General features: G+C 52.0%; 1 protein-coding gene across 3 annotated transcripts in view; it reads right to left on the minus strand.

Moving 5' to 3' along the window:
• MGLL (monoglyceride lipase) overlaps window positions 1–25,599 on the minus strand; it is a 112,608-nt gene that overhangs the window by 22,029 nt on the left and 64,980 nt on the right. For 2 of the 3 annotated variants that reach the window (XM_087866724.1, XM_045812293.2), the window contains exons 4-5: window positions 10,006–10,142; window positions 8,570–8,680 (exon numbers count right to left, since the gene is read on the minus strand). In XM_087866724.1, the coding sequence (XP_087722850.1) occupies window positions 8,570–8,680; window positions 10,006–10,142 (248 nt within the window). The remainder of the gene's footprint in view (window positions 1–8,569; window positions 8,681–10,005; window positions 10,143–25,599) is intronic. The other variant, XM_087866725.1, reaches the window with a different exon arrangement.

Consider the following 25,599-nt stretch of genomic DNA (forward strand, 5'->3'; position numbering starts at 1 on the left):
GTTGGGATCTGTGCTTTTAAAGGTTAAAGAAAGTTTAAATGAAGAGAAAATAGAGCAGGTGAGGAGCGCATTGCCACACATTGCGGGGAGGCAAAGCGCTGTGCCCCGTGGCCCCCACTGGGCTCCAGCTGCATCGGGAGGGTGGATGGACTCTGTGGGACTTACTTCCTTCAGCGGGACTGCCCAAGGGCGACATTGTTAGGGAAGAACTTAATGAGTATCCCAAAGTTTGCACAACTGGCATCTAGACATTTTGCCGTCCTCAGTGACTCTTGCCATGCTCCCTGAGTTGGGCCTGAGGGCTGATGGTTGACTGTGTGTGACCCTGCCATGCCTCGGAATCGCCAGACACCTTTGGCCTCTGTGGCCGTCTGGTCTGGCCTGGCCTGCTCAAGGACACCGCGGTTTTTCTGCCCTTCAGTTTCCTACCTATTCCCAGATTAGATGCCAGAGAGCCAGGAAAAGGCCCGGGGGCATACCAGCTCTACAGCAAAGAGAAGGAGGGAGTCCACACAGCATCCATGCCGGTGCTCCTAAGCCCACCACCAGATTTCTTGTTTGCCAACAATTTGTGGTTTGTCGTCATCACCTGATTCTGCGTGGACTCGGGCACACAGGGGCCGGCCGGTGGTGAGGAGACAGACTTACCTCCATCTTTGAATCTATGCTCCTGCCACTGGTGCTTCTTGAACCAAAACACTTATGCCCCCAAAGTGCCAAGACCCCATTTCCAGGAGAAGATGCTGACAGTTAAGTTTGACAAGGATCAGAAAAAGCAGCACAGTGGCTTGCACTATCCTTGCCCTGGATTCACAGGGCTGAGGGAGGTTACAAGAGGGCCAGGAAGGACCCCACCTGCTGCAGAGGATGACAGCCTTCTCTCCAAGAGAATACTTTTCTTTCTCTTAACAGAAAAACGTTCTACAGCTAAAGGAAACTTCAGGAAAAGAGTTTTGGAAGAAAAATAAAAGAGGGGGCCCATTTCTGGGGAAGTATTTGCTTTGTACAAAATACCTGGGGCGCCCGGCTGGCTCAGTTGGTTGAACGTCTGCTTTGGCTCAGGTCATGATCCCGGCATCCCGGGATCAAGTCCCCCATCGGGCTCCCTGCTCAGCAGGGAGTCTGCTTCTCCCTCTCCCTCTGCCCATCCCTCCCCTCCCCCTCACTACACTCGTACTCTCTCTCTCTCTCAAATAAATAAGTAAAATCTTAAAAACAAAACAAAACAAAACAAAAAAACGAACAAAAATCCCAAAGCGAACAATGGCAGGGTTTGGCATCTGGAAGAAACTAAGCAGTTACGGCAGATCAGTCGGCTGCCATGCCTCCCCCTTCCGAGTCCAGTGAGCCAAGTGCTGGAGAGCCTGCTCCCTCCTGCAGCTGTCAAAGGCGTTTCCCCCAGAGAACAAGCAGGAGGAGACAGGGCAAGGACGTGTCAGGCTCAGGACGGGAGGTGGCAGGTGCCTGGGCCACTGGATGGGACTAGCCGTATGCTTTCTTCCACAAGGACTCCCAGGGCAGCAGCACTCTTGCTCCTCTAAGGGAGCTGGCACCCGTGGGTTCAGGATGGGCACCTAAAAGGACCAGCTCATGACAGTAGGTATGACTCCAGTGCTAGGACAACAAGAACTGGTGATTGAGTCATGAGCACAGATGAGGGGCAGACCCTCCAGGAAGGCAGGCTGCCGGCACCGTGGCCTTTTCCCTCTTCAGCCTGGTTGTGTCTTGGCACTCAACTCTGCAGGACGCCACCCTGGGAACAGAAGGGTCTTGGCGCTGAGAGATGGCTCAGCCCTGGCTGTGAGTTTGCCCCAGGGAGAGTCCGTGGAGAGGCCTGACATACCATTCACAGGACAGGCCCAGGGAGGGAGACTTCTTGACTTCAGGGGTTCCCTTGGAGCGACTTGTGGCACCCTGCCTTCCCAGGAAGACAGCACTGTTGTTGGAACCTTCTGGTCCTTCCAACCTGTTAGCCTCCTAGTAGTGGGCACGGCAGCCCCATCCAGCCTCCACCTTCCCGATAGTCCATGGCCTCCCTGCTCTAAGTGTGGTCCTCAGCCAGTAGCAGCAGCAGCACCAGAGGCTCCTGGGGACTCTGGCCCATCGCATCAAGGTCTGCATTTTCACAGGACCCCAGGGCGTTCTTGCGTGCTCTGAAGGTGGACGGGCGGCCAGCTGGCGTGTCTCAGGGAAGCATCACAAATGCCTCTTCCCGGGGCCCACCCTGAGAAATTCTGATGGAGTTAGTCTGAGGTGGGGCTCTGGTGTCAATATATATTTTTTAAGCTCCCTGGGTGATTCCAGCGTTCAGCCAGAGTAGAGAAAGTGCTCCCGTCCCATCGCGGTTTGGACAGGGTTTGGCGGTGGCACACGGACATCTCTGAAGGGCACTTTCGAAGGAGCCGTGATAAAAGGTGTTTGGACAGCCCTGACTCTCAGCTCTTTTCCTAAAGCTGCATGGTGAGTTTCACACCGCATTTCTAACAATGGGGTAGAGGCAAATCTTTTGATGACAATGTGGCTTAAAAAGAAGAGTTAGGTGCTTAGCCTCTTCCCCACAAAAACGTCCAAGACAGTTGCAGGGGCAGAATGCCTGGAGCAATTGCAAAAGATACTCCCTTTCCCTGCTGTTCTTTCAGGGGTTGTTTATCCCATTAGCCTAAAGGCCATCGGGGGAGGAAAGGGTGAGGCAGGGCAGAGGAACCGAGCAGGGGCAGCGGCTCGATTGTGCTGATGAAGAGAGCCGGAAGGGCTGAGAAGGGGGTAAGAGGGAAGGAAGGGCCACATAGTAAGGAAAGAGGGGGGGGTGGGAAGGGCTGGAAAGAGCCCACACCCTGAGGATCAACTCTGTTCAGGCTGCCCAGGTGGTTGCTGCTGCGTCCCACCATCATCTCCCTAAGCCTCCACCATCGTCTCCCTAAGCCTCCACCATTGTCTCCACCATCGTCTCCCTAAGCCTCCACCATCGTCTCCCTAAGCCTCCACCATCGTCTCCCTAAGCCTCCACCATCGTCTCCCTAAGCCTCCACCGTCAGCCGGGAGAGCCCCCGTCGACTGCCAAGGGAAGGCAGAAGAAGCTGGTAGAGGTGCCAGGAGGCGTGCGGCTCACCCATGAAGAAATCGGAATAGAAGAGCATAACCTTCTCGTTGCCAGTTCACTCAGGCTCTTCGGATAATCCTGCAAGAGTGTGGAGAGAGCCTCGGATCCAGCTCCGGGGAGGGGCGACCCCAGATAGCGCCCCTTGAGGTGAGACCTCCTCCAGTCCTGACTCCCACAGGCTAAGTCAGGTTTGTGCCACCAAAGGAGCTCCCAGTGGCGCCAACTTAGCAGGGACCCCCGGTCTCATCACTGAAGGATAATGGGGGGCAGAGACCTACAGCTAATGGGCACAAAGTTGCCAGACCCCAACCCCAGAAAGAGGAGACGGAGAGCCAGGCAAATCTGGATTCAAACTCTGGTTCTGAATCACCAAAAAAGTCTATGGTCCTCAGTTTCTTCATCTCTCAAATGGGGATAATGAAACAAACCTCGAAGTGTTGCTGGGGAGGGTACCTGAGACCCGGTTCCCACAGAGCTCATCCCTGGCTTCTGGCCCCAGGAGAAACTCAACGAATATTCCTCGGCTGACTGAAGAGAGCACCTGCCGATGTTTTTCAGAGTGAAGGTTTCAGGAAAAGTATGACCCGCAGCTCTGCAACAACCGTCATGGTCACAGCTAGAACCCCAAACTACGGCACCCCCCCAAAAGGACAACTCTCCCAGAAGTGAGGTCCAGCTCTTGAGGAGCAAGGGACCAGAGTGTGTCACTGGCCCTTGACATGCCCTTGGGGCATTCCTGGATGAAGTGCAGCGCCCATCACTTTAAATACTAGTGACTTGCACAAATGCCTCTATTGATCCGAAAGGTTTTAATGGCTCCCTAAGATCATTTTTAAGCTTCTGCCACTGAGAGACTTGACATGAGGGAGGGAATTATAATGGCGATCTTCTAAAGTGGCTCCAGCAAGCTGACTTATGCAAAAGGAGGCCAGAACTCCAGGCCTTCTGTGAGGGTGACATCCATGCAAGGGTCAGCCCAGAATTTCTTGGTGGGGGAGGAAGGCACCCTCAGGCCAGCCGAGACTAGAAAGTGCCTTGTGCCTTTTCTGTAAGCAGAGCTGGGAAGGAGGAAGCAGCTGCTCTCTGCTGCCTGTCCTGTGCCTGGCGCATAGCATGGGCTCCCCAAAGATGTGCTGGGGAGATGAACTCAGTCCTTGAATGCCAAGCATCTAGAAGTCTGAACCCCCAGCTGCGGCAGCGCAGACACCTGTAGGACAGAGGTAACACCTCCTGCCCCCCTCCCCCACTCCAGGGACATCACATGTGCCAGATTCACGGGCCAGTTTAAGTCCTGGTCTCTGGGTCTAACTTTACAGCAAGTGTGAAGGAGCGGCAATGTTCCCCCAATGCTTCCTGTTTCCCCTCCACCCCCAGCCCTCAGACTGTCCCCAGGGCCTTCTGGAGCCCAGTGACTACAAACAGATGAGAATGTGCTCAAGTCAAGGGAAGCTGATCGCAGGCATGTTTTGGGGTGAAAGGGTGCATCCTGCCTTGCCCGCCGGCCGGGGCTGGGGCACAAGCAGACCTTGAGCAAGACAATTGGCCTCATGTTCTCGTCTGTGAATTGGGAATGCCTTTCTCTCCTTACTGGGTGGAAAGGAACTGAGACAGGGCAGGTCATGCACCAAGGGCCAGGTTCATGGCAGCTCTCTTCTCTCTACTTGGCTAGGTGCCCCAGTTGATGGGGAGTGGAAGCATCTGGAAGCACCGGACTGGCTCCTGCAACCCTGACCCTGGATCCCAGGGGACAACATCTAGGCAAGAAGCAGAGAAGACCATTTAGAAGATTACCCTCCCGGCAGGCTCAGCCCCTGCCCTGACCCTACGCACTGCCCAGGGGGATTTCAGGTGTTCCTCATCACCCCTGCCTGGGAAAGTGGGTGGCTCTGCAACCTGCCCGAGTTCCTGCATGCTATCCCAGGGCAAGGCCAAGTGAGGACACACACACCCTACTAGCTGGGCAGCCAAGGGTTTCGTCTCTGTGCCCTGGGAATGACTCTAGCCCTCCTGCCCCCACGGTGTGGGACGTGGAGATAATCCCCAGGAAATGGCTTCATAAGCAGCTGAGACTCATTCTGATACGCTGGATATTGTTTCCAAATTTCCCCTGCTGTCCCTTCCCTTGTGCAATCACATTCTAAACACAGACAGTGTTTGGGGGCCAGAAGCCTCTGTCCTCTTTGTCTGTTCTCCAGGCTAAATATACCGCAGCTTGTTGAAAAGGGAGCAGGGAGGTAAGACCAGATGTGTGCAGGTCTGGCGGGGTAAGGAGGGGTGCGGTCTGGCAGGGGGATCGGTGTTCCCACATTCCAGGGGGTGGGGGCTGTCCTCTTCCACATGCCTGTCTACATTCAAAGACTCAGGTGCCTCATCGCTGTCCACTTCGAGGATTCGGGGAATCTCTCCAGCAGGAGTTCGGTGCCATGAAACAAACCGTTGGCACAGTCCATGGGCTGAGCTCCGGGAGAGGAGGCGCGAGGCCAGGACTCGGCTTTGTGCTCTGTGGCTTGGCCCCGGGAAGGCCCCCTCCTCCACCTCAGCTCTCAGGTGGGGGTGGTCTCTGGGAGGCCGTCTCTGAGGTGCGCAATGGAGACCTCACCTAATCCAGGACCTATCCCGAACTATTCCTGTTAACCTGGAGGTAGCCCCGAGAGTCAAACGACCAATTAAAGGCGAACCCACACAAACGAACAAGCCAGCAGAAAGCACAGAGAGGGTATTCTCGTTTGTGTGAAACCCAGGAACGAACGGAGCGTGCCCGTGTGTCCAGGAGACGGAGACTCTGGCTGCCCGCCTCCACCAGGCAGACAGACTGCCTACTGTCTGTCCTCTCGTCATTTTTCAAATTTTGAACCCTGTGAATGTATTATTCTAATGATGTTTAAATTTTAAACAAAGATTCCATGAGACTCTTTCAGGAAGGTTGTCAGACGAGACTAGATGTGTGCGGGGTGATCAAGTCACCCGGGGGCGGGTAGGCAAAGGAATCAGAGACTCTGTCAGTCAAAATTGCCCAAGACCCAGGGGCAGCAACAGAGTTCATGGTGGGGAGGATGTGTCCTCAGGTCTGGGGGCAACAGGAAATCCAATTTGTCTTGGTTAATAAGAGGAGAGCAGTACCCCCCCAGGGATGGCTGGTTCCTGATTTGACAAGGTGATCTGTTAGCACAGTGCTCTGAGAGGTCACGCTGGCAGCCTTGCCTGGAAGTCCCACCTCTGCCAGCGACTCTGAGGGGAAGCCTTGTGGCCCACTTCTGGACCCTGCTGCCATGACCCCCTTGTGCATTTTATTTGGAAAGCCCCAGGGTCTCCGGCTTGTCTCTAAGGGAGAATGTCCACGGCAGAAAATACCTATTTTCTTCTGTGGGGAAACATCCCAGATGGAGAGTGGACGGCCCCAGATTCAGATCAATCACGAAAGTTGTGTGATCCTGGCGAGTCCCTCGCTCTGCCCAAGCGTCAGTGTTCCCATTTGCAAAGCAATGTCACAACCTCTCCCAAGAGCGGTAACGCACAGGAAAGCAGGGCACGAGCTTGGTGCTCACTGCATTGAGTAAATCTTCCCAATCACAGCACAGGGCTCCCAAGAGAACTGCCCTCTCTACCGTGGTCCTGCTCTTGCTTATTCTACTTGGAAAAGAACCCTCGATTTGAGTGGTTCGGCCTCATGCTCTATAATCACAGTCATGATGGGAGCTGTCCTCTTGCACATGTCAATGACCGTGAAGGAGCCTGTCTGTGCATGACCTTCATTTCTTTCCACGGCAGAGGCAGGGTGGCTTCCGCCTCCGCTGCTGTCCTCCCACACAGCACTGAAATTTACTAACGATAGTTGATTTCAACAAGTCAGTGGTGGTGTCCTTCAAATGGGGTAAAATTCAAAGAAGCTAGGCATCTCTATTCTTCGGCAAGTTAAGAAATTCATGGTTCTCTGGTTAAACTCTCAGATAGCTCCAGGTTTCTCTCTTGCTCAGCCTGTCTCCATTTCAAATTGGTGACATCTCTGTGTCTAAAGGAAAGCTTGCACACAGGACCTGCCCACCCATCTCTGGCCGTGGGCTGGAGGAAACACTTTGAAAACATTTTTATCAGGTTTCTTTCCCTGTCCCATGCTCCCCTCTTTGGGTCCTCAGGAGAATACTGGAGGCATCGGAGCTAAGGCAATTATTTAAATGTCCTGCTGTTGTTTGACGGTGAGGCCAGGGAAAGGAGGGTAAGCCGTGGGCTGATGGCTGCCCAGTTCCCCACGGCCCCATGACCCCCACCTCACCGTTGGAGTCCTTTGAGATTCCTGATGACTGGCTCAGACAGCAGCCCCACCTGGCATTGGCATAAGATTAACCCTTCCCCGGGGATCCACGGGGTTAGGATTCTCTATTCTTGTTCGGTTATGCGCTCTCTTAAACCTCATGCCCCTAAAAGATGGGTCCGTAACATTCACAACCCACGTTCACAACAAGCAGTCCTGCGACGCCACGCTTCCACCTCCCTTCTCAGAGAGAAAGCACCTGTTCCGCTCTGACGTAGCACAGTTGACCCTTGGACAACTCCAGGGCTGGGGGCGCTGAACCCCTGCCCAGTTGAAAACCATATATAACGTTGACACTGCCCCCAAACCCCAACTACTAATGGCCTACTGTTGACTGGAAACCTTACTGATAAGATAAACAGTTGATCAGCACATATTTTGTATGGTGTATGTATTATACGTTATATTCTTATGATAAAGTAAACTAAAGAAATACTGTTATCAAGAAAATCATAAGAAAAAAAGAAAATCAGAAGGAAGAGAAAATATATCTACAGCACTATACTTATTGAAAGAAACCCGTGTCTAAGGAGGCCGCGTAGTGCGTGCCTGGGTTGTTCAAGGGTCAACTGTACTCGTTAGCTCGTTTGCCTCGTCAAAGTAGCTCGAGGCCGCAGAACCACGAGCACGCACACGCATGCCGCTGCACACCAGTAGAACCAGAGCAACAAAATGATGGGTTTAACAAAGGGACGCATCCTTAGGGCCAGAGGGAGAGCGCTCTGGGCGCGAGCAAAGCCTCGATGTCACCATTACAAACTGCCTGCAGTTTCCACTCGCTGTGCACTTGGGGCCCATGTTGGCAAGTATTCGATGAAAATCAGCTCAGGCCTTGGACACAAATTGTTAACAAAGGTTATTTTGCTGGACTCCTAACACGTGTCACCTTTTGCCTGTTTAACTTTCACCAATAAAACATGCACACACAGGAAATCATTCTTCTGTTGTCTCTCAGGAACAAAACACACCTGAATTTGGAAAGCAGGGGACCCCGGTGGCAACGATGTTTGATATTCGTCCAAACCTTCACACGGCAATGCTTGAAGTCCAAAAAGAGACTTTGGCCCTTTCCCCCAGACTCTAGCCATAAATGGACGTCCCCGTGGACGCCCCGGGTCCCGGGCACCGCAGGACTCGCCCAGCACCGGAAGTCCGTTTACCTTGAAAGTTGTTGCAGACTCAGGATTGGCAAGAACCAAAGGCGAAATGAGGACCATGCCGGAGAAGTGGCTTGGCCTCTCCGCGGCCGTGAGGATGGCGATGGCACCTCCCTGCAAAGCAGAACAGGCCAGGGTTGCCGCGTGCCAGCTTCCGCCAGCGCACATATTTCTAATAAGCACCATCACCGCGCTCCTCCGAAGCTGCAGGCCTGGCCCGGAGCCCTGGGGAGGTCTACCTTGGAATAGACACCACGGAATGTTGGGTAAACTGGATCTGCAATTATTTTATTACACATGTTTTTTTTTTTTTCCTCTGGGTTTTCCAAGAGCAAACATTTCAGAGAGATATAAATAAGGTTCCTGCTTGTGGGCTGCAAGTTAAACAACACATTCCTACTTCGTTTCAAGCCAAAAGCTGGCAGACCCCCAATGCATCCATTCCGTCAGCCTTAATATGAGATTTTTGTTTTTGTAATCGGATTATAAGACAAGATCGCTATACTTTTTTTTTTTTTCTGGTTCGGTCAAGGTCCCGGAAATTTCGGTTCCAAGAAAAATACTTGGTGAGTGTGGATAGTGCTGGAAACATGAGGCCTTGGTTGTGGGCCTGAAGCTGAGGGTAGTTGGAACCAGCGTTGAAATCACAAAGGCTTACAGAGGCCGGGCAGGTAAGAGAAACACAGGAAGAAAGACAGGCTGTGATAAAGGGGCGGAAGCCCTGCCCCAGAGTGAAAAGTCCCCCCACTGCACCCCACCTTCCCATTTCATCAGTTCAAAACCCTCTGCCAGCCAGCCTGTCAGGCTGTCCAGGGGTAGATGTGCTGCTAATTTGCAGGCCGTGGATTTAAAGAACATACCTGGTTGATTCTTAGGGGATCGTATACAATGAAAAGGCGGAAAGGATTTTGAATGATTTTAAAGGAATTGTTTCCTTGGGGGAGACTGTGCCCCCCGCTCCCATTTGTACTGTGCAAGCTGGAACGAGCACCCGGGGTTTGGGCACTTTCCCTGGGCTTCTCGCCGACTGAGAGCCATCCCTGCTCTAGAAATGGCTCTGCAGGGAGAAGTGCCCTCGGGAGCCTCACTATGAAATGGCACGGAGGGGCCAACAGAGCTTGAAGAAAAAGGTTGTTTTCCCAAGAGGCCCCGCACCAGAGGTCCTCAGGAAGGACGGGCAGGCAGCCTCCTGGCGCCTTGGGCCCCGATGGGAAGCTCCCTCTGGGGCTGTCTCCAGGACGCGGAACCTGATTTGTCCCAAGCACTATGCTGTCCGGGAGCTCCAAGTACAGGGCATGCGGAGGGGGGCGTGCCAGCAAGGCAGAGAGCAGATGGGGTGGGGAGCCCCTCTTCTTCATCACGGTGTTCTCACACCTCCCATCTGCAGCGAGGCTGGGCACCAGGCTTGATTTGGGCGGGCTCTTCTGTGGTCTACTTACCATGGAGTGGCCCAGAAGGAAGACGGGAAGCCCTGGGTAGTCTTTCTGCATGGTATCCACGTGCTGTAACACGTCCCTGATGAAAACGTGGAAGTCAGACACTACCATCCTCTCCCCTTCGCTCTGTCCATGGCCAACTGGAAGGGAAAGGGAAATGAAAGAACTGTAGTTACCAGGGGGCTGTCTGCTACTGCAGCTCGGTGGTCCCCCCGCCGGAATGACCTGCCACTCTTGACTGAGGACCTGAACGGATAGTCCCATGGAGTCCTCTCTTTCCAACCACTCGCTCACGTGGGAATCCCCTCCCCGCTTTGCAGCTTAGGAAGTCGAAGCACAGACTGGTTAAGGACCTTGCCCAAGATCACACAGCTGGGAAGTCATAAGCCAGGCTGTAACTGTTGCAAAGCCTGTCCACGCAGCCAGGATGCTTTCCTTGTGGCTGTTTCTAGGGAAGGAAGGATGGACAGGTGCACAGAGTCTCACCAGGCCTGATTTTCTATTGAGTGGCCAGGAGTGAAACTGATGGGGCTCAGAATTTTCTGGGGTTTTCCCAGCTCTTTGATCCTCACAGCTGTGTTTCAACATTAGCCTTTCACCAGGTAAACTGTTGCATCTTGTCTCCTCACTTTATAGCTTTCAGTGATGACAATCTGACAGACACACAATGAGATAAAATAGTCAAGTGTGTTTGCCAGAAGGCTCAACAAAGCCGCAATAAAACTAGGTCACAGTGTATTCCTCCTGGATTTTATGATCTGTCGCATTTCTGTGCCATTCATTTCCCCTTGTTCTTTTCTTAGGGTCTCTCCACGTTTTCCCTCTCTGAAGGACATCAGTCGCTATAGAAACAGCGTGCTGGAGCTTCCTTCCTTATTCAGGCTGCAAGCAGCTCATGCGACTGACTGTTTGAAAATCACAAGAAAGAAAGAGCTTGCAGAGAACAGGGGCCACGCAGCCAGGGTATCTGCCCAAACCCGTACTGCCACCTCTGCGGGGGGGCAGCTGGCACAGGAATAATGACGGCAACACTCATTTCACAGATAGAAAAGGTAAGGACTTACTGCTTAGAACTGACAGGCTGCCCGCTCCTCAAATTCAGGACCCACACCATTGGGCCAAGGGCAAGCTCCTGTTCCCTGCTGGCCGCCGTGCACCCCGCCCCGGCCCCCCGCAGCCAGGGGCCCACCAGCTGGCACCTTCTCAATGGCACCCTCTGCTCCCTTGCCCCCTGAGGGTTTTTTTCCCTCCTAAAATTTATTTTTATTTTTGTATTGTGGTAAAATGTATGTAACTCAAAATTTACTGTCTTAACTATTTTTTAGCATAGAGTTCAGTGGGCTTGAGTACATCCACGGTGTTGTGCTGTTATCACCACCATCCACGACCAGAACTTCCCCAAACTGAACCTCCATACTCCTTGTTATGGTCTGAATTGTGTCCCCCACCACCCCCAAATTCTTATGTTGAAGACCTAGATCCCTGTAGCTCAGAATGGGACTGCATTTGGAGACAGGGCCTCCAAAGAGGTGATTTAATTAAAATGAGGCCATTCTGGTGGGTCTTAACCCCATCTGACTGCTGTCCTTATAGGTGGAGGAGTTTAGGACATAGGGACATCCAGGGCATGCGCACAGGGGAAAGATTACATGAGGACAGAGCGAGAAGACGGCCATCTGCAGGCCAAGGAGAGAGGCCTTGGAAGAAACCAGCCCTGCCGATACTCAGTCTTGGCTTCCAGCCTCCAGATATGGGAGAACATAAATGTCTATGGTGCTTTGTCCTGGCAGCCGGAGTGGACTAATACACCCATTCCACAATAATTCCCCACTCCCCTCTCCCTGCCCCCATCCTTAGAACATAGTTCAGTAATGATATGCCAGAGTCTTATACTTAAAGTTCAAGTTATTGCAAATATGTCATAATTATTTCCTCTGGGTGCTTATGTTACTAATTTGATATACAATTAGATTTGTTAATTTCAAAATAAATTTGTTACCAGCTATAAGTTTTGCTTTTAAACTTAATTTTCTTTTCTGAATCCATACACATTGACCTGGTACAACAGTTAGAGATTTATAAAAAGATCCATCCAATGAAGTCTTACTTCTATGCCTATCTACTGTACCTCTCCTCTCTTGTTCCCTATGGTTAACCATTTTAGTTATCTTCTGTTTTTTTCTCGAAGCATTTCTTTGTTGCAAAAATATGTTGCAATGCGTGGTACCCCTTTGTGTGAGTGAATGGAAGTTTCTGCAAGCAGTCTCTCACTGAAAACTATGTGTGTGCTAGCAATCTCTGATTTATTAAACAGTTGGCTGGGGGCGTTCTATTTCACCTGGGTGAAGGGGTGCCGTCGGGGTATATGTCTAGATGCAGGGCTGCTTGGTTAAAAGACATGCCCATGTCACTTTGGTGGTTTCTGCCGAATTCCCCTCCACGTGGGATATCCGGTCTGGACTCGATCAGCCGGGTATGGAGAAGGCCCGTTTCTCTCAGCCTTACCAACAAAGCATGTCGACTACTGTTTGGGTTTTTACCCGTAGGATAGGGGAGAAAGTGTAGTGTGAACACCGTCTCATTCTTCAAGAGCCAGCTGTATTTCTTTTGTGGTGAACTGAAAATGCATGTCTTTGCTTATTTTTTGCTGTCATGGTCTTGCATTTTGTCTTGATATTTGAGAGTTTCTTTTATATGAGTTGGTCTTTTGTCTTTCCACTTGAGCTGTGCAGGTGATCCTTATTTTTAAATAGCCAAATAATAAGTCCTTTCTTTTTATGGCTTCTGAAGTTTGATTCTTGCTTACACAGGCTTTCTCCACTTCAGGGTTTTAAAGGGTGCCGTCAGTTGTACGTTAAGTTCTTGTATGGTTTCATTTCTTTTTTTGTGGTAACATGTACATAACACAAAATTTACATGCATCGCTTCTAAGTGTCCAGCTCGGTGGCCTGAAGGACACTCACAATATTGTGCAACTGTCACTTCTGTCGAGTTGCAAAATGCAGATGGGTCTTAATTGTCTTAACGAAAGTCCTGAAAAAGTCCTTCATTACTTCACTGAATTGTGAAGTCATCCTTGTCATACACGGAAGTTCCCATTTTCACTTGAATCTAGTCCATTTCTGGATTTCTGCTCGGTACCGCCGGTCCGCTTATTCGGGAGTTAGCTCCTGTTACTAAGCACTAGGGTATCTGCCTTTCCTTTCTATGGATTACATGCAGGAGGCCCCAGGCACTCCCCCAGCTCGCCCTTGTTCCTGTCCATGGCTCCCATGCTTTGGCTCTCCTCCCAGGGTAGATGTCTCCTAGCTACGCGGTCTCTGGCTCCTGGCTCTTTCCAGAGCTGCAGATCTGTCTTGCCAGCCCCTGGTCCGAAGGATTCCTGACTGTCCCGTGGTTCCTCAAATTTCTTCCAGACCAGCTCCCCTCCTGGCGTCCACATGGCGCTCCATGGCCCCATCATCTTTCTGAATCATTCAGGCCCAAACAGGGCTATTGTCTTTGACTTTAATTCTGTCCCTGCGTCTAGCTGATACCCGATTTCTTCTGGATCCTTCTGGATTTCCAGTGGCACAGCCTCCAGAATCAGTCGCTCGTGGGGGCTGAGGCCCCTGCTGGATTTCACCAGCCACGGCCTCGTGACCGGCCTCCCTGTCCACCGCAAACTCTCCCGGCTCTAACCGGCTCTGCACTGCCCTGCTCTGCTTCTGGAAGCTGCTCTGATCCTGCAGTGGCCAGATGTCCCCCACTTCCCAGAACTCAGTCTGCACAAGCTAGCCCAAGATTCGGGGCTTCCACTAAAGCCTCCTACGCATGTCTCGACAGAAACATTCCAAGCCATACTGACACCCCCCTGCCCACTACTCAAAGCACATCCATACCTCCTGCCTCGTGCCGCTCAGGGAACAGCCAGCACCCTCTGCGGCGGAGCCCTCACTCCTGCACCAGGCCAGGAGCCAAGCCCTTTAAGACCAGGCACCAACCCGATCACTTCCATAAAGTCTGCTGTAATCTCCTGGAAGCAGGTGTGGTTTTCTTTCCCTTCCGTACCCCCAAAGCACTTCTTGCCTTTATCACACGTGCGCGTTGATGAGACTGTGCCTTCTTTCTCTCCTCCAGCACCATCCCTCCCCCATGGCCTGAGGGCCCTGGAGCCAGGGCGACAAAAGCTTCGATGAGTGGCTGTGGCCCCCACTGTACTGTGCGGGGGGGGGGGGGTGTGTCTGGGTCTGGCTGGACTGGGCAGAAGGGAGTGCTGCGTGTGATTAGTGATGTCTGCTACGGACACGAAGGAGGAGGTTCAGCGTGCACGTACCCCATATTTGCCGGGCTGTGCTGCTGAGCAAGGATCCCATGTTATTCATCTGCTTTTGCCTCAGGCTCTGAGCACAGGCCTGGCAGAGGGTAGGTGCTGGCTTAATGCCTGCTGAAATGAACTGTAGGCAGTATCTCCCTAGTGGCCGCGCATCAAAGAGATTTAACTGCATGACTCCGGCCACGGTGGATGGGATACGTTTCCTTTCCCACCACGTAGACGGAGCCTGCTGAACAACAGTCTACACGTGCAACGCAATTCTTCTTTCCTGTGTATCTGTTTAAAGAACCCTGCCCCACAGACCTTGATCCCACATACTTTGAGTTTCGTTAACCCTGATTCCTCTACATACTATGTTTTTTTTATTTTCTGTGTTTTGACACTTTAACATCTGACCCTGGTGAGACTGCCCCTCCCAGCATTCACCAATTTCTAGAGAAGGGAAAGAGCTTGCCTGTGAGGGAGGGTTCCACACGCAAACTGACCACGCCAGAGCCCGCTCGCCCCGGCACCCCTCGTGTATGGCTCTCGTGCTCCAGGGCGCTAAGCCCCTACCCGCTCCATGGCCCAAGCACCCGAGCACCACGGGGCCAGGGGCTGGATAACGGGGGAGAGCCCTGTGCCCCAGAGCATGCTGAAATTATGCAAACCAGTCAAATTATGCAAACCTGCTTACCGGGCCTCACCTGTTCCTTCCCTCAGAAACCACAGGGAAGTCTCCTGCCCAGTCTCCCCCTCACTCTGCCTCCTGATGACCCTGGAGCAACATCTTCTGTTCCTAGGGCTCCGTGAATAGAATAAATTCCTACTTCGTATTACATTTACACTGTTGATGACAAATAAGCACTTAGTAATTCTTTGTTGAATGGTAAAATAATCCCAGTCTCTCTTTGTCTCATACAAAATCTTTATTTTCCACACTCCTATCATGTGCAAAAGAGATTGCTGGGAAGTATTCAGAAAGCTGAGGATCCTATTAATGTTAGAATAGAAAGAAATGAACACCCCACTTTCCTTTTAATAGGGAACTGGTCCTACCTAGTATTCACTTTCATATTGAAGAAAACGCTGGTGAAATACAGCCTGAAGTAAGGGAAGAGAGAGTAAGTATTCACAAAGCAGGAATAACAATGCCTAATATTTGAGTGGCAATTTGTAATTTACAAAGCCCTTTTCCCAGAGTTTATTCCATCTGGTCCCCACGACTCTGTGACTCAGGGTTCCAGTGCCCCATTTTCTAGCAGAGGAAAGGAACCCTCGGGCAGACTGGATGGAGCTCGGCCCACGGTGAGTTGGGGTCCAGACCCCACATCCAGTGCTTTTACTGTCACAGCTCCATGGGACATGTGCGCAGGAAGCGGGGGGAAGCCGGTGGAAAGAAAAGAAAAGCCCTTCCTCATAGGGCAAAGAACCTGCCGTGAGCACACACAGCTGGCACCTTCCCTCCGGCCTTGTGCCCTCGTGCTGGGAGCTGCTCACACCTGAGGCCAGTCCTGGGAGCAGCCCATCAGCTGCCTCTTACGCAGGGCGGGTCACACTTGCCAAGTGGCTGAGCTCTTCACTGCCTGCAGATGTGCAAACACGGGGGCCCCGGGAAGCATCTGTTGAGGGCCTTCCCAAATATTTGACAGCGGGGTACAGTGGGAACATGTAGTCTGGGCAGAGACATCTAAACTAACCACAGCAAACAGCGACAGACATTCACTGAAGATCTCGTGTCTGTGAGCGCTCCGTGTTCAAAGGTGTTAGCACGGACACGATGACCCGTCTCTGGGAGGTTCCGCAGATGTGGCCTTTGCTCTGGCTGCCAGGGGTTAGGGGGGAAAGCTTCACCTCTGGGTGGAGGGAGGGAGTCATCAGGGTGGGGAGCAGCCCCCAGGGTGGGGCAGACAGAAGACATAGCAAACCAGAGACTTTCCTCAATGAAGAAGGACACATAGTCCTGGCGGAGGTCCTGGTCCTGGTCTCTGCTTCTGCCTCCATGCACAAGGCGCCCCCATGGAGGAGGGCAGCCCTCAGCTTAGAGACGGCATCTACTTTCCCTGCAGACCGAGAGACCCCCAGAAGCTGCGAAATCCATAGGAAGCCTCAGCGTAGCGGAGCTCATAAGCCACATTTTCCCTTTACTGTCAGGGAGGAGATGTGGCTTGTGTTATTTAAAATGCAGACCTGTTAATATAGGTGTTAACATCACACCAGCACTTTCCTGCAGTTTCTCTGGCTTCTGAAAGGCACAGGTCAGCAAGGCCAGTCTAGAATGATGACACGGTTTCCATAAGACCTCAGGGTGCCCAGGTCCCAACTTGGCCCTCTGCCCTGTGAGAGCAGCGCCCTGGCATCTCCGGTGAGGGGTCTGCAGTGAGGGCCCCCGGCTTCGGTTTTCCTAGCTCCTAAACCGTGTGAGGGCTTTTGTACAAGCAGAAATCTCTCCTCATTTCTCACCTCTGGAGAGATGCCTCTCCGCCCTCCCAGGTGGCCGCCTGCCCACAGACCACACAGTTGGCCTGCCAAGGAAACCAACTCTCTGAAAAGATGAGAGCACAAGGAGGACAAGGGCTCTGGCCTTGGCTTTGGCTCAACTGTACGATACCCACAGAGATCCAGGGCGCAATTCGCAATTTACCAGGCTGCTGAATTTACGGCACAGAAGCTCTGTAAGCTGCTCTGTTCCCGGTTTTCCAGGGAAGCTTTCCTTCCGTGAGCAAGGCAGCCCTGGGACGGACGTGTGGCTAACTCAGCGCCTAGGTTCTGGAGAGCTGGCTTTGGTCTCCCCGGGAATGTCTCCTGGTCGGAGGACAGGCACTTCCTCCCACTACAATTAGGGTATCTGCCCTGCATTGCTGGCCAACCCACCCGAGGTCAGCAAGCACCAGGCTGGGGCGACCCTTACAGGATGTGTGGTCAGGCCAACCAGAGAGACGATCATCGATCATCGTGGAGCCTCTGGCCTTGAGAATCATGTGGCTGGACCAGCAGCAGCCAGATGTGGGTGTCACAGCTCCTCAAGCCCAGAGGGAGAATTCGCTGTGGCTGAGAGCCAGAGTGGAACAGACGCTGTTAGGAGCAAGGTGACAGCCCTCCTGAGGTCCTACTTCAATGTCTACCGAAATCACTAACTCATATGTGTTCTAGGAAGGAGGGGAACTGGGACAGCCACTTCGGAAAACATTTTGGCATCTCGTAGGGTTGAAATTCCATACTTTACAACCCAACAATTCCTCCCTGGGTATAAATACGCCCAAGAGAAATTCTTGTGCACCCCTCAGGAGACAGGCATATGATTGTAGCAGCCCCTTATCATAGCCAGAGATGGACATCTTGTAGCAAAAGGATCACTGTACAGTCAGATCAATGAGCTAAATCTACATGTAGCAACGAGGAACCTTAGCAACAGAATACAAAGTAAACAAAAGCAAGTCATAGAAGACAGCGCAAGTGCGCCGTTCAGTCGTTTTCTATAAAGCTTAAAAAAACAAAACACCCAAGCAAAAGCAAACAATGGATTTTTCGAGAGTGCCATACCTATGTGATAAAAGCATAAAATAACAAAGCAAGGGAATGAAACACAAAGTTTAAGATGGTGGTTACCTCGATTACTTGCCTAAGCGCAAAACTGGAAGACATGTACCGCTCTCCTAAAGTTGTTGGGGGGATAACTAGTATAACCAACCGGGCATACAGCAGGCCGTCAGCACAAGCTAGCTGTCACCCCCCGGCCCTACACACAGGTGCAGATGACAAAACTGGTGAGCTATTTCGGGGTTCAGCACTCCTCTGCATCAGCGTTCTTCTGCAGGTCTGACCTGTATTTCACACACTTCCAAGGATTTCCTCTTGTCCAGCTCGCCAAAGAGTGGAGGGCAGCTGGTCTGCCTCCTCAGGACAAGTGTGGCTTTCTTAGCGATGAAGCATTACATAACCTTTCAGCTCAGTTTCCTGTGAACTACCATTCCCCAGATTTAACACGTAACAGCCCCCTTTTCCCCTTCCAAAACATGAAGTTAGATCTGTCATGTTCTCCACCCGATTCCAGAAGTTCCCATGTGATGCTCTTCAGCTGCTTGGAGCTTAGGGTAGGGTAAACATGACAAAAACAGAAACGCTGCAACCCAAGTTTAGCTGCTGCGGAAACTCGACCAAGGGTTACTTTGAAAAAACAAAGAAGTATGCACGTGGTAAAGCGGATTGCTTCAAAGCCAGCGCAGATTCATTTCTCCAAGACGTGAGATGCTATACTTTTAATATATACAAAGCAGAGCTTACCGAAAGCCTTGGAAAGATGCAAGCAGCCAAGACCGGCTGAGGTCAGGGTCCCAGAGCTTTCAGAGAAGGCAAGAGGCAGGCCCCCTTGTTCTCAGCCGCACAAAGTAAAGGAGGTGCAAAGTCAAACACACACGTAAGATGTCGTGAAGGCAAAACGAAAGGAGATTCGTTCGTTAAGCTTTATTATACGCCTGTGCCTGTGCCAGCCTCCCGGACCTGTGACTCCTCTGGTATGGGGCCACAACTCTAACTTGGACGATCGCCGTCCACTGCAAAGACGAGGAGGCAAAAGCCAGAGAGTGCCAGGCACTAGAGGACTGGGACTAAGAGCGGAGGGCTCTGGAGTCAGCTCTGCCTCCATGTGACCTGGGGCCAGTGACCTCTCCTCCAAAGGCTCAGCTTCCGCACCTGCAGTGAGGGACACTCACAAAACCCACTCCTTGGGGTGCAGCGAGGGGTAAGTCAGAGCCCTGAGTGTAAGGTGGTTGGCACTGTGTGTGGCATGCAGTAAGTGCTCAATAAATGCCTATTGTCGCTATTACGTTATTAGGAAGACAGGGTCTGGACCGAAAGCCTCCCTGCTTTCTTTGCACTGGGATATCTGCTGTGTCATTTTCGACTCCAGCACATCACTGACCACCTCCAGGATACAGGGAGGTCATCTCCTCCTCAAAACTGGCATTAATTACGTACTAACATGGCACAAGGCGTGAGCAAGGGAGAATGATGTCAGAAGTGCCCGTGATTCCTGGAAATTTGTGAACGATGATTTAGATCTTTCCCGTTGATCCCTCAAGCAGCTGTGGGGGCAAGCCACACCGCAGAAAGCTTTGTTTCCTGAATTGGGTCTCTACCTCCTGAGAGCAAGCGGGGTAGGAGTCCCACATGACAGTGGTGGAGGGGTGGAGGCTGGGGGCTCTAGAATCTGGCCTCAGGCATTCCCGCACCAGCTCAGTCTTGTCAGAATAAGGGAGGAGGCAAAGGGAGGCTTTTGGCAGAAGCCACCTGCTAGGATCCTAGGGGTCCTACTCACTTGAGCCCCCGATCCCTGCTGGCCCTGCCTGTGAAGAGGTTAGAGACTGGCCATCTGGCCCTCTCTGCCCATCCTCACCGCCTGGGCAAACTGATCTCCCAGCACAGAGGGATAGAGTGTGGTCCGGCAGCTTCTGGCCCAGCCCCCCTGCAGAGTAAGCATTCCCCAGCCATTCTGGCTGCAGGGCACCACGGCCCTTTGTGCCGTCGGGCAGCGTGACTGCAGGAAGGTGTTAGACTGGCTGCACTGTCCTGTATGGTAGCCACCAGCCATGAGTATCAGTTAAACTTAGAGTAATACACATTCAAGGCAGCTATCTGGGGAAAACCAGACAAGCACTGAGCTAGCCACACAATGTGGGGTTAGGTGGGTCAACTCTGGGGTCAGACTTCCTTGGGTCAGATCTGGCTTTGTTATAGTAAGGCATTATGCAAGGTTTTCAACTTCTTGAGCTGCAAAGTGCAGGAAAAGAGCCCTACCCGACTTGGATTGTTGGTAAGATGAACGGAGATCATCTGTGTAAAGTGCTCGGGTCAGTGCTGTGCACGGAGGAAGTGATCAGTAAGTATTGGCTGCAGAAATAAGTAACTACACAGACAAACGAACGGAAAACAACAAACCACTCCTGCCCTCGCCAATGAGAAATGAGCCTTATTCAAGTTCCCTCTCATTTCAATGGCTTGCCAACATGAACGGTGCAAGCTGACCCGGGAAGACCTCTAGGGCACATCGCTGGGAGAAAAACCTCAAATTGTGGCATGCTGCCTACACAGCTCTCCACTTAGGGTTTTACAACCCACAAAATCATGCTATTCCCTACGGCCCCTGGGAGGCCATCTGCCTTGCATGTGGCTCTGGACACAACCTCGGCGGGGCTTCTCAGGCTCTTCCCAGCCCGACAGGCAGGTGCTCTGCCCTTTGTCAGGCACGGGCCTCCTGCTGGGACACCCAGGATGTGTGCCTTACAAAGGGGCAGAAGATTTAGGAGGAGGTGGCCTCCAGTGTGCCCTCCAGCAAGAACAGCCAGGGAGCTAATTTGACTCCTTGCTCCGTGAACGCCACTATCACACGTGCAGCCCCCAGGGGCAGGCGCCCTAGGGCCTGAGGTGGGGAGGAGATCAGGCCTGGGAACCCACATGGCCTTCTCTAACACGGCTGCTGCAGGAAGACAGGAAAGCAGCTCATTTCAACCAAATCAGTGTTTCCTGAACACCTGCTGTGTCCCTGGTCTTGGCTAGGGACTGGGGGCCTAGAGTAGATTCGTAATTTCATATGTAATACATGAATATCCCCCTCCCACATTGTTACATAATTTGTACTTGTGATTTCTACTGACTGCCGGCTCTCCCAGCAGGGGGATCAAATCAAGACTCATGTGACCATTTTCAACGGTGAGGCATTGACAGTGCCTTCAGTCCTTGCTGTTATACATGACACTTGGGTGGACATCTTGTGACAGATGTTTATAGAATTGTTAGGGTTAACTTGCCAAGATGGGGTTTCCGGATCGAAAGATATGATTATTTGGGGGGAGTCCCCGTTAGCAGAACCAAAAATGCTTTCCAAGTGGAAAGTTTTCGTCGTCCCCAGCAAAGTCTGGGAATGTGAGTTTCATCACATCCTTGTCTGCACAGGGAGCTGTATCTTCGTTTATTATATGGGAGGGGGAAAACTCACTTTGTTTCCAGGCAAGAACCCCAGGAAAGTTATCGTTTGGGCCTGAAGAACATGGAGTTCAAGTCATGTTTTTTTTCTTCTCCACCTTTGGTGGGAAGTGAGCGTAGAATATAAACGTACCCCAAACAATGGTTCACGAAATCATCCAGGCCTGGGGTTGACTCATTTGGGAGCTCTGGGGCAGGCAGCCATATCGAATGTACCCACACGTGAGGGGACAGAAATGCAGCTCAGAGGCTGCCCACACCAGCAGGCCACAGTCGTCCAGATCCAGCAGATTTCCCCAGACCGTGTGTGCTGTCTGCCCCCAGCGCTTAACCTCAGTGCTTTACTGGAACGCCGCTGCCGCAGCCCCATGTTTCCTTCCTACTTTACAGATCGTGGTTTAAGCCTGTTTTCCAATGAAGGTCTGGCTTGCTTTCTGTGCTCCTGTGACACCCAATAGCAGAAAGCCCGTTAGCAACGGCACCTACCAAAGTGTAAGAACGGAAGAGCAATGACAAATGTTTTAAAAGTAAAGGAACTGCATCGGGAAGCTGAAGGCTGTACGTCCATTTGCTGCCACCAAAGGAAAAAAAACCCACGTACAGTCATCAGCCTACACACGGCACTCATGCTAAAAACGTCCTTGTTAGGCTCCGAGGGCAGAGTGGGGAACAAAGGGAGACTCAAAGTCCTAGGGCCAAGGAACCACAGAAGCGATGGGATCCAGCTGACGCGGCGTCTGTCCCCAGCCAGGGCAAGGAAGAGCATGCGACCAGGGACGTTCTGCTTCCTTCTCCTGATCTTTCTCTTTTTACCGAACATGCATATGGCAAAAAGTCCAAGATCACAGCTTGTTGGCCTGAAAAACAGTTTGTTTCCCTCAACAAAAGCCATTTCCTCCTCTTGTGTTTGCTGCTGGTCCAGGCTTCCTTGCATGGACACAGGGAACAGCGTGCTTTGGTGCCCCCAGCAACCAGAGCGCTCAGTTACCTTCCACCAAAGGAAACCTGCCTTTGCTTCTAGCTCTCTGCAGCATCCAAGTACACGCTCAGCTTTACAAAGGACATAAAGACAGAAATTAATTTCTTTACTAATTGACGACAGCTTGAAAAAGGTATAAAGATGCCAGAATTCAGCATATGGGCTATGGAAACACATTTTGGCTCAGATTTTTTTTTTTTTTTTTTTTTAGCTGTTACAACATGCTTTATAATGTAACCAGCTAAAAGGCTGTTAACGGTGTGGCATTTTAGAAATAATGCATTTTCAGGATTTCATGTTTAGAGGGTTTATTTGAAAACATCCTACTCTCCACTGTATAAATAAGAGAAAACAGCATGACAAAAAGTGTCATAACTAAGGTTCTTGGCGTCTAGTAAGAAGATCTCTCTTTTGCATCATGCTGTAGGATGACGACTCAGTTTTGGAGGGCGGAGGGAGGCTGGTTCGCACTCGGGGACTAGCGATCACCTCCCACGTGTCATGCGTGTGGGGGCCATTCTCCTGTTTGTATTCTGCCTCCCGAACAGATTCCGGGTTAGCCCAAATCCTCCAGAAATACTAGACCTTTCACCCAGATCTTTCCGATGAAGGTTGAATACACAGAAAGTTTATAAACAGGCAACAGCTGTGGGGTGGGGTGAGGCGTTCACTCTCAGAAACTTCCAGGATGCGATGAGATCAAGGAATAAAAAGTCCGTGAGAAAATAACAGGACGCTGTGAAAATTCTGAATACTGCTTGACGCACATTACAGCACGCCGTGTGATTACTCCATGAGATCGGCAATCCCCAGGGTTTGAAACTTCAGAAAAATGTTAAATATATTCTTAAAAACCTTCCTGTATTTAGAGGCAAGTAAAAGGGAGGTCAAAGGGATAGGCAGCAGTGCACCAAATCAGGCAAATTCCTGACCTAACCCGGCTTTCACAGAATACTTCATGTTAAAACTATTTTCTCCATGTCCTTCAGACCATCTTGATGCTTGTCAGGGAACAGATTAAACAGACTTGTTTTGACTAATGTACGGGACTGCATACCCTAAACCCATTGGTGGGCGGAGCTCCTGGAAGACCATAGAAAGGATCTGGGTTCAAATCCTGACTCCTACTTTGTAGCTGTGTGAGTGTGGGCCGGCCACCTTGCTGCTGTGCTCCCGGTTTCCCCTGGGTTAAGACTGCCCCTGGGGGTATGCGGCGGGCAGGTGGCTGGAGGCTACACAAGAGAGCAGGGAGAGGCAGCTGTTGGCAGCATGGTGTCTGTCCAGCCTCCCCAGCACAGCCTTCCTCCCTCGGGCCAAGCAGGGCTGGACGGGGGTGCTACGCCCAGAGCAAGCTCCCCTCCAGAGACGGTTGTCATGAGCTCTCCCTGCGAGCGGGGCCAGAGGAGCCACAGAGGATGAACGGGGAAGGCTAACTGCGGCACTGACTTCTTACCAGACCAGCTGTGAAACTGCCTATTTTTGCCCACTGTGTTAACAAAAGTGCTTGTGACTTTTCAGAGCTCAAACAGAAGGGGACACCTGGCAGCCCGGAGCTCGGGAGAGAGTGGCCCAGATGGGAACAGGTGGAAATGCAGATGTGCCAGCAGGGTGGAGGCGGGCAGAAGACAGGGCTCCCGGGGTTGAGGACAGGAACCCACGTCCTGCTAAAGTGGGAAAGTCTTCCTGACTCTGTTTCAGGGAAAAAAACCTGAAAGAAAATACAGGCGACCAATTGCACCGAGTTTTCTCATATGGGAGCCCCACCCCATATCACTGTTGCTACGTTTCTCCAAGTCTCTCCAAGCTGCTCATCACCCCTGTGCTGACGGCGGCCACCCCCTTTCTGAGAGCGAAATTCTCCCCTCCCTGGACTCACAGATCCACCGTGTCCTCCTGCCTTGCTGGCCCCCTCCCCACCCCTCACTCGGTGTGGAACTCAGCCCATCTTGTCCGTCCCCTAGAAGGCCCTCAGCTTCTCCCCGAGCACTCAGGCTCCCCTGCCCAGCGCCCCCACTCCACAGCGTGACTACACTCCACACTGTGGAACCACACCCTCCGAGACGGTGAGCTCCTCGGGGCAGGATGCCGTATCTTTGTGGGGGCCTAGCATTTTTTTGTCTCTAGCATCTAGAAAGTGCCAAGTCCACAGCGAATTCTCAGGAGTAAGAGAACTAACCAGAACCAGAGACTGTGGTTTATAGGGTCACAAATGAGAGGTTCACTCCAGGCGAACGGGCTACAGGGTCTCAAGTCCAGCCCGGCCCCAAATGGGCACAGTCACAGTATCTTCCATCAGGTGGCTGTCCAAAAACTTGTGAGACATGGTCCCAGGCTCCCTGGGGACACCAGCTTCCACGATGACACCCGTCCAGCTCCTCAAAGACTGTCTCAAAGGAAATACCCAGAAACTGCGATGGGTCTGGAGCCGTTTCACACTCGAGGTCTCTGGGACTGGCTCACAGACTCTTGAACCTATGACTCAGTCAGAGCCCAGAAAGGGGAGCTTTCCCTGCAGGAGCAGGATTTCACGAGGGAAGGGGCCCCAAAGGTTGGACAGTAAAAGGTTTGAGAGTAAAGAATGATTCGAGAGAAGATTCAGAAATATTCTCCAAAATGCCAAGTGTTGAAAGTAATTGTAAGCAAATATCGATGGCCTTGTGCCCATACTCTGTGGATCTCACTGGTGTGGTGCACGGAGGGCGATTTTAGTTTCTTCCATAAAAGCACACCTGCCCTCCGTGGCCTCAGAACTTTCTCCCTCTACACCAAGAAGAGGCATTTGGCATTCAAAGGAACATCCGAGTCCACTCTGAGTTCTTCTGAACTCAGGGTTGTGCACCGGAACCCGCTGGCACTGCGCCTTCCTCCATGACGCCCGGGAGAAAGCCCGCAGTGCTGGCCACAGCTCACCGACGCGCTCCCGGCATCGTGCCAGGGGCTAAGCTGCGGCCCCCACAAATTCCCGTGCTGAAGTCCTAAACCCCACTACCTCAGGATGTGACTGTGTTTGGAGACAGGGCCTTTCAAGGGGTGATTAAGTTAAAATGAGGTCACGGGGGAGCGCCCTCTCCAATCGGACTGGTGTCCCTACAAGAAGGCAAGACTAGGACACAGACATGCACAGAGGGATGACCACGCGAGGACGCAGGGAGAAGACGGCCATCTGCACGCCACGGAGAGAGGCCTCGGAGGAAACCAACCCTGTGGATCTAGGACTTCCAGAGCCATGAGGACGTCCATGTGTGTCGTTTAAGCCCCTCCCCCCTCTGCCCTCAGTGCTTGTTAGGGCCCCCGGAGCTGAGCCAACTAATGAGCAGGGCACCCTTTCCCTTGTGCTCCCACA

This window comes from Ursus americanus, chromosome 14 (genome assembly GCF_024610735.1).
Source record: "Ursus americanus isolate L20-20 chromosome 14, mUrsAme1.1.p, whole genome shotgun sequence".
Classification (NCBI taxonomy): Eukaryota; Metazoa; Chordata; class Mammalia; order Carnivora; family Ursidae; genus Ursus; species Ursus americanus.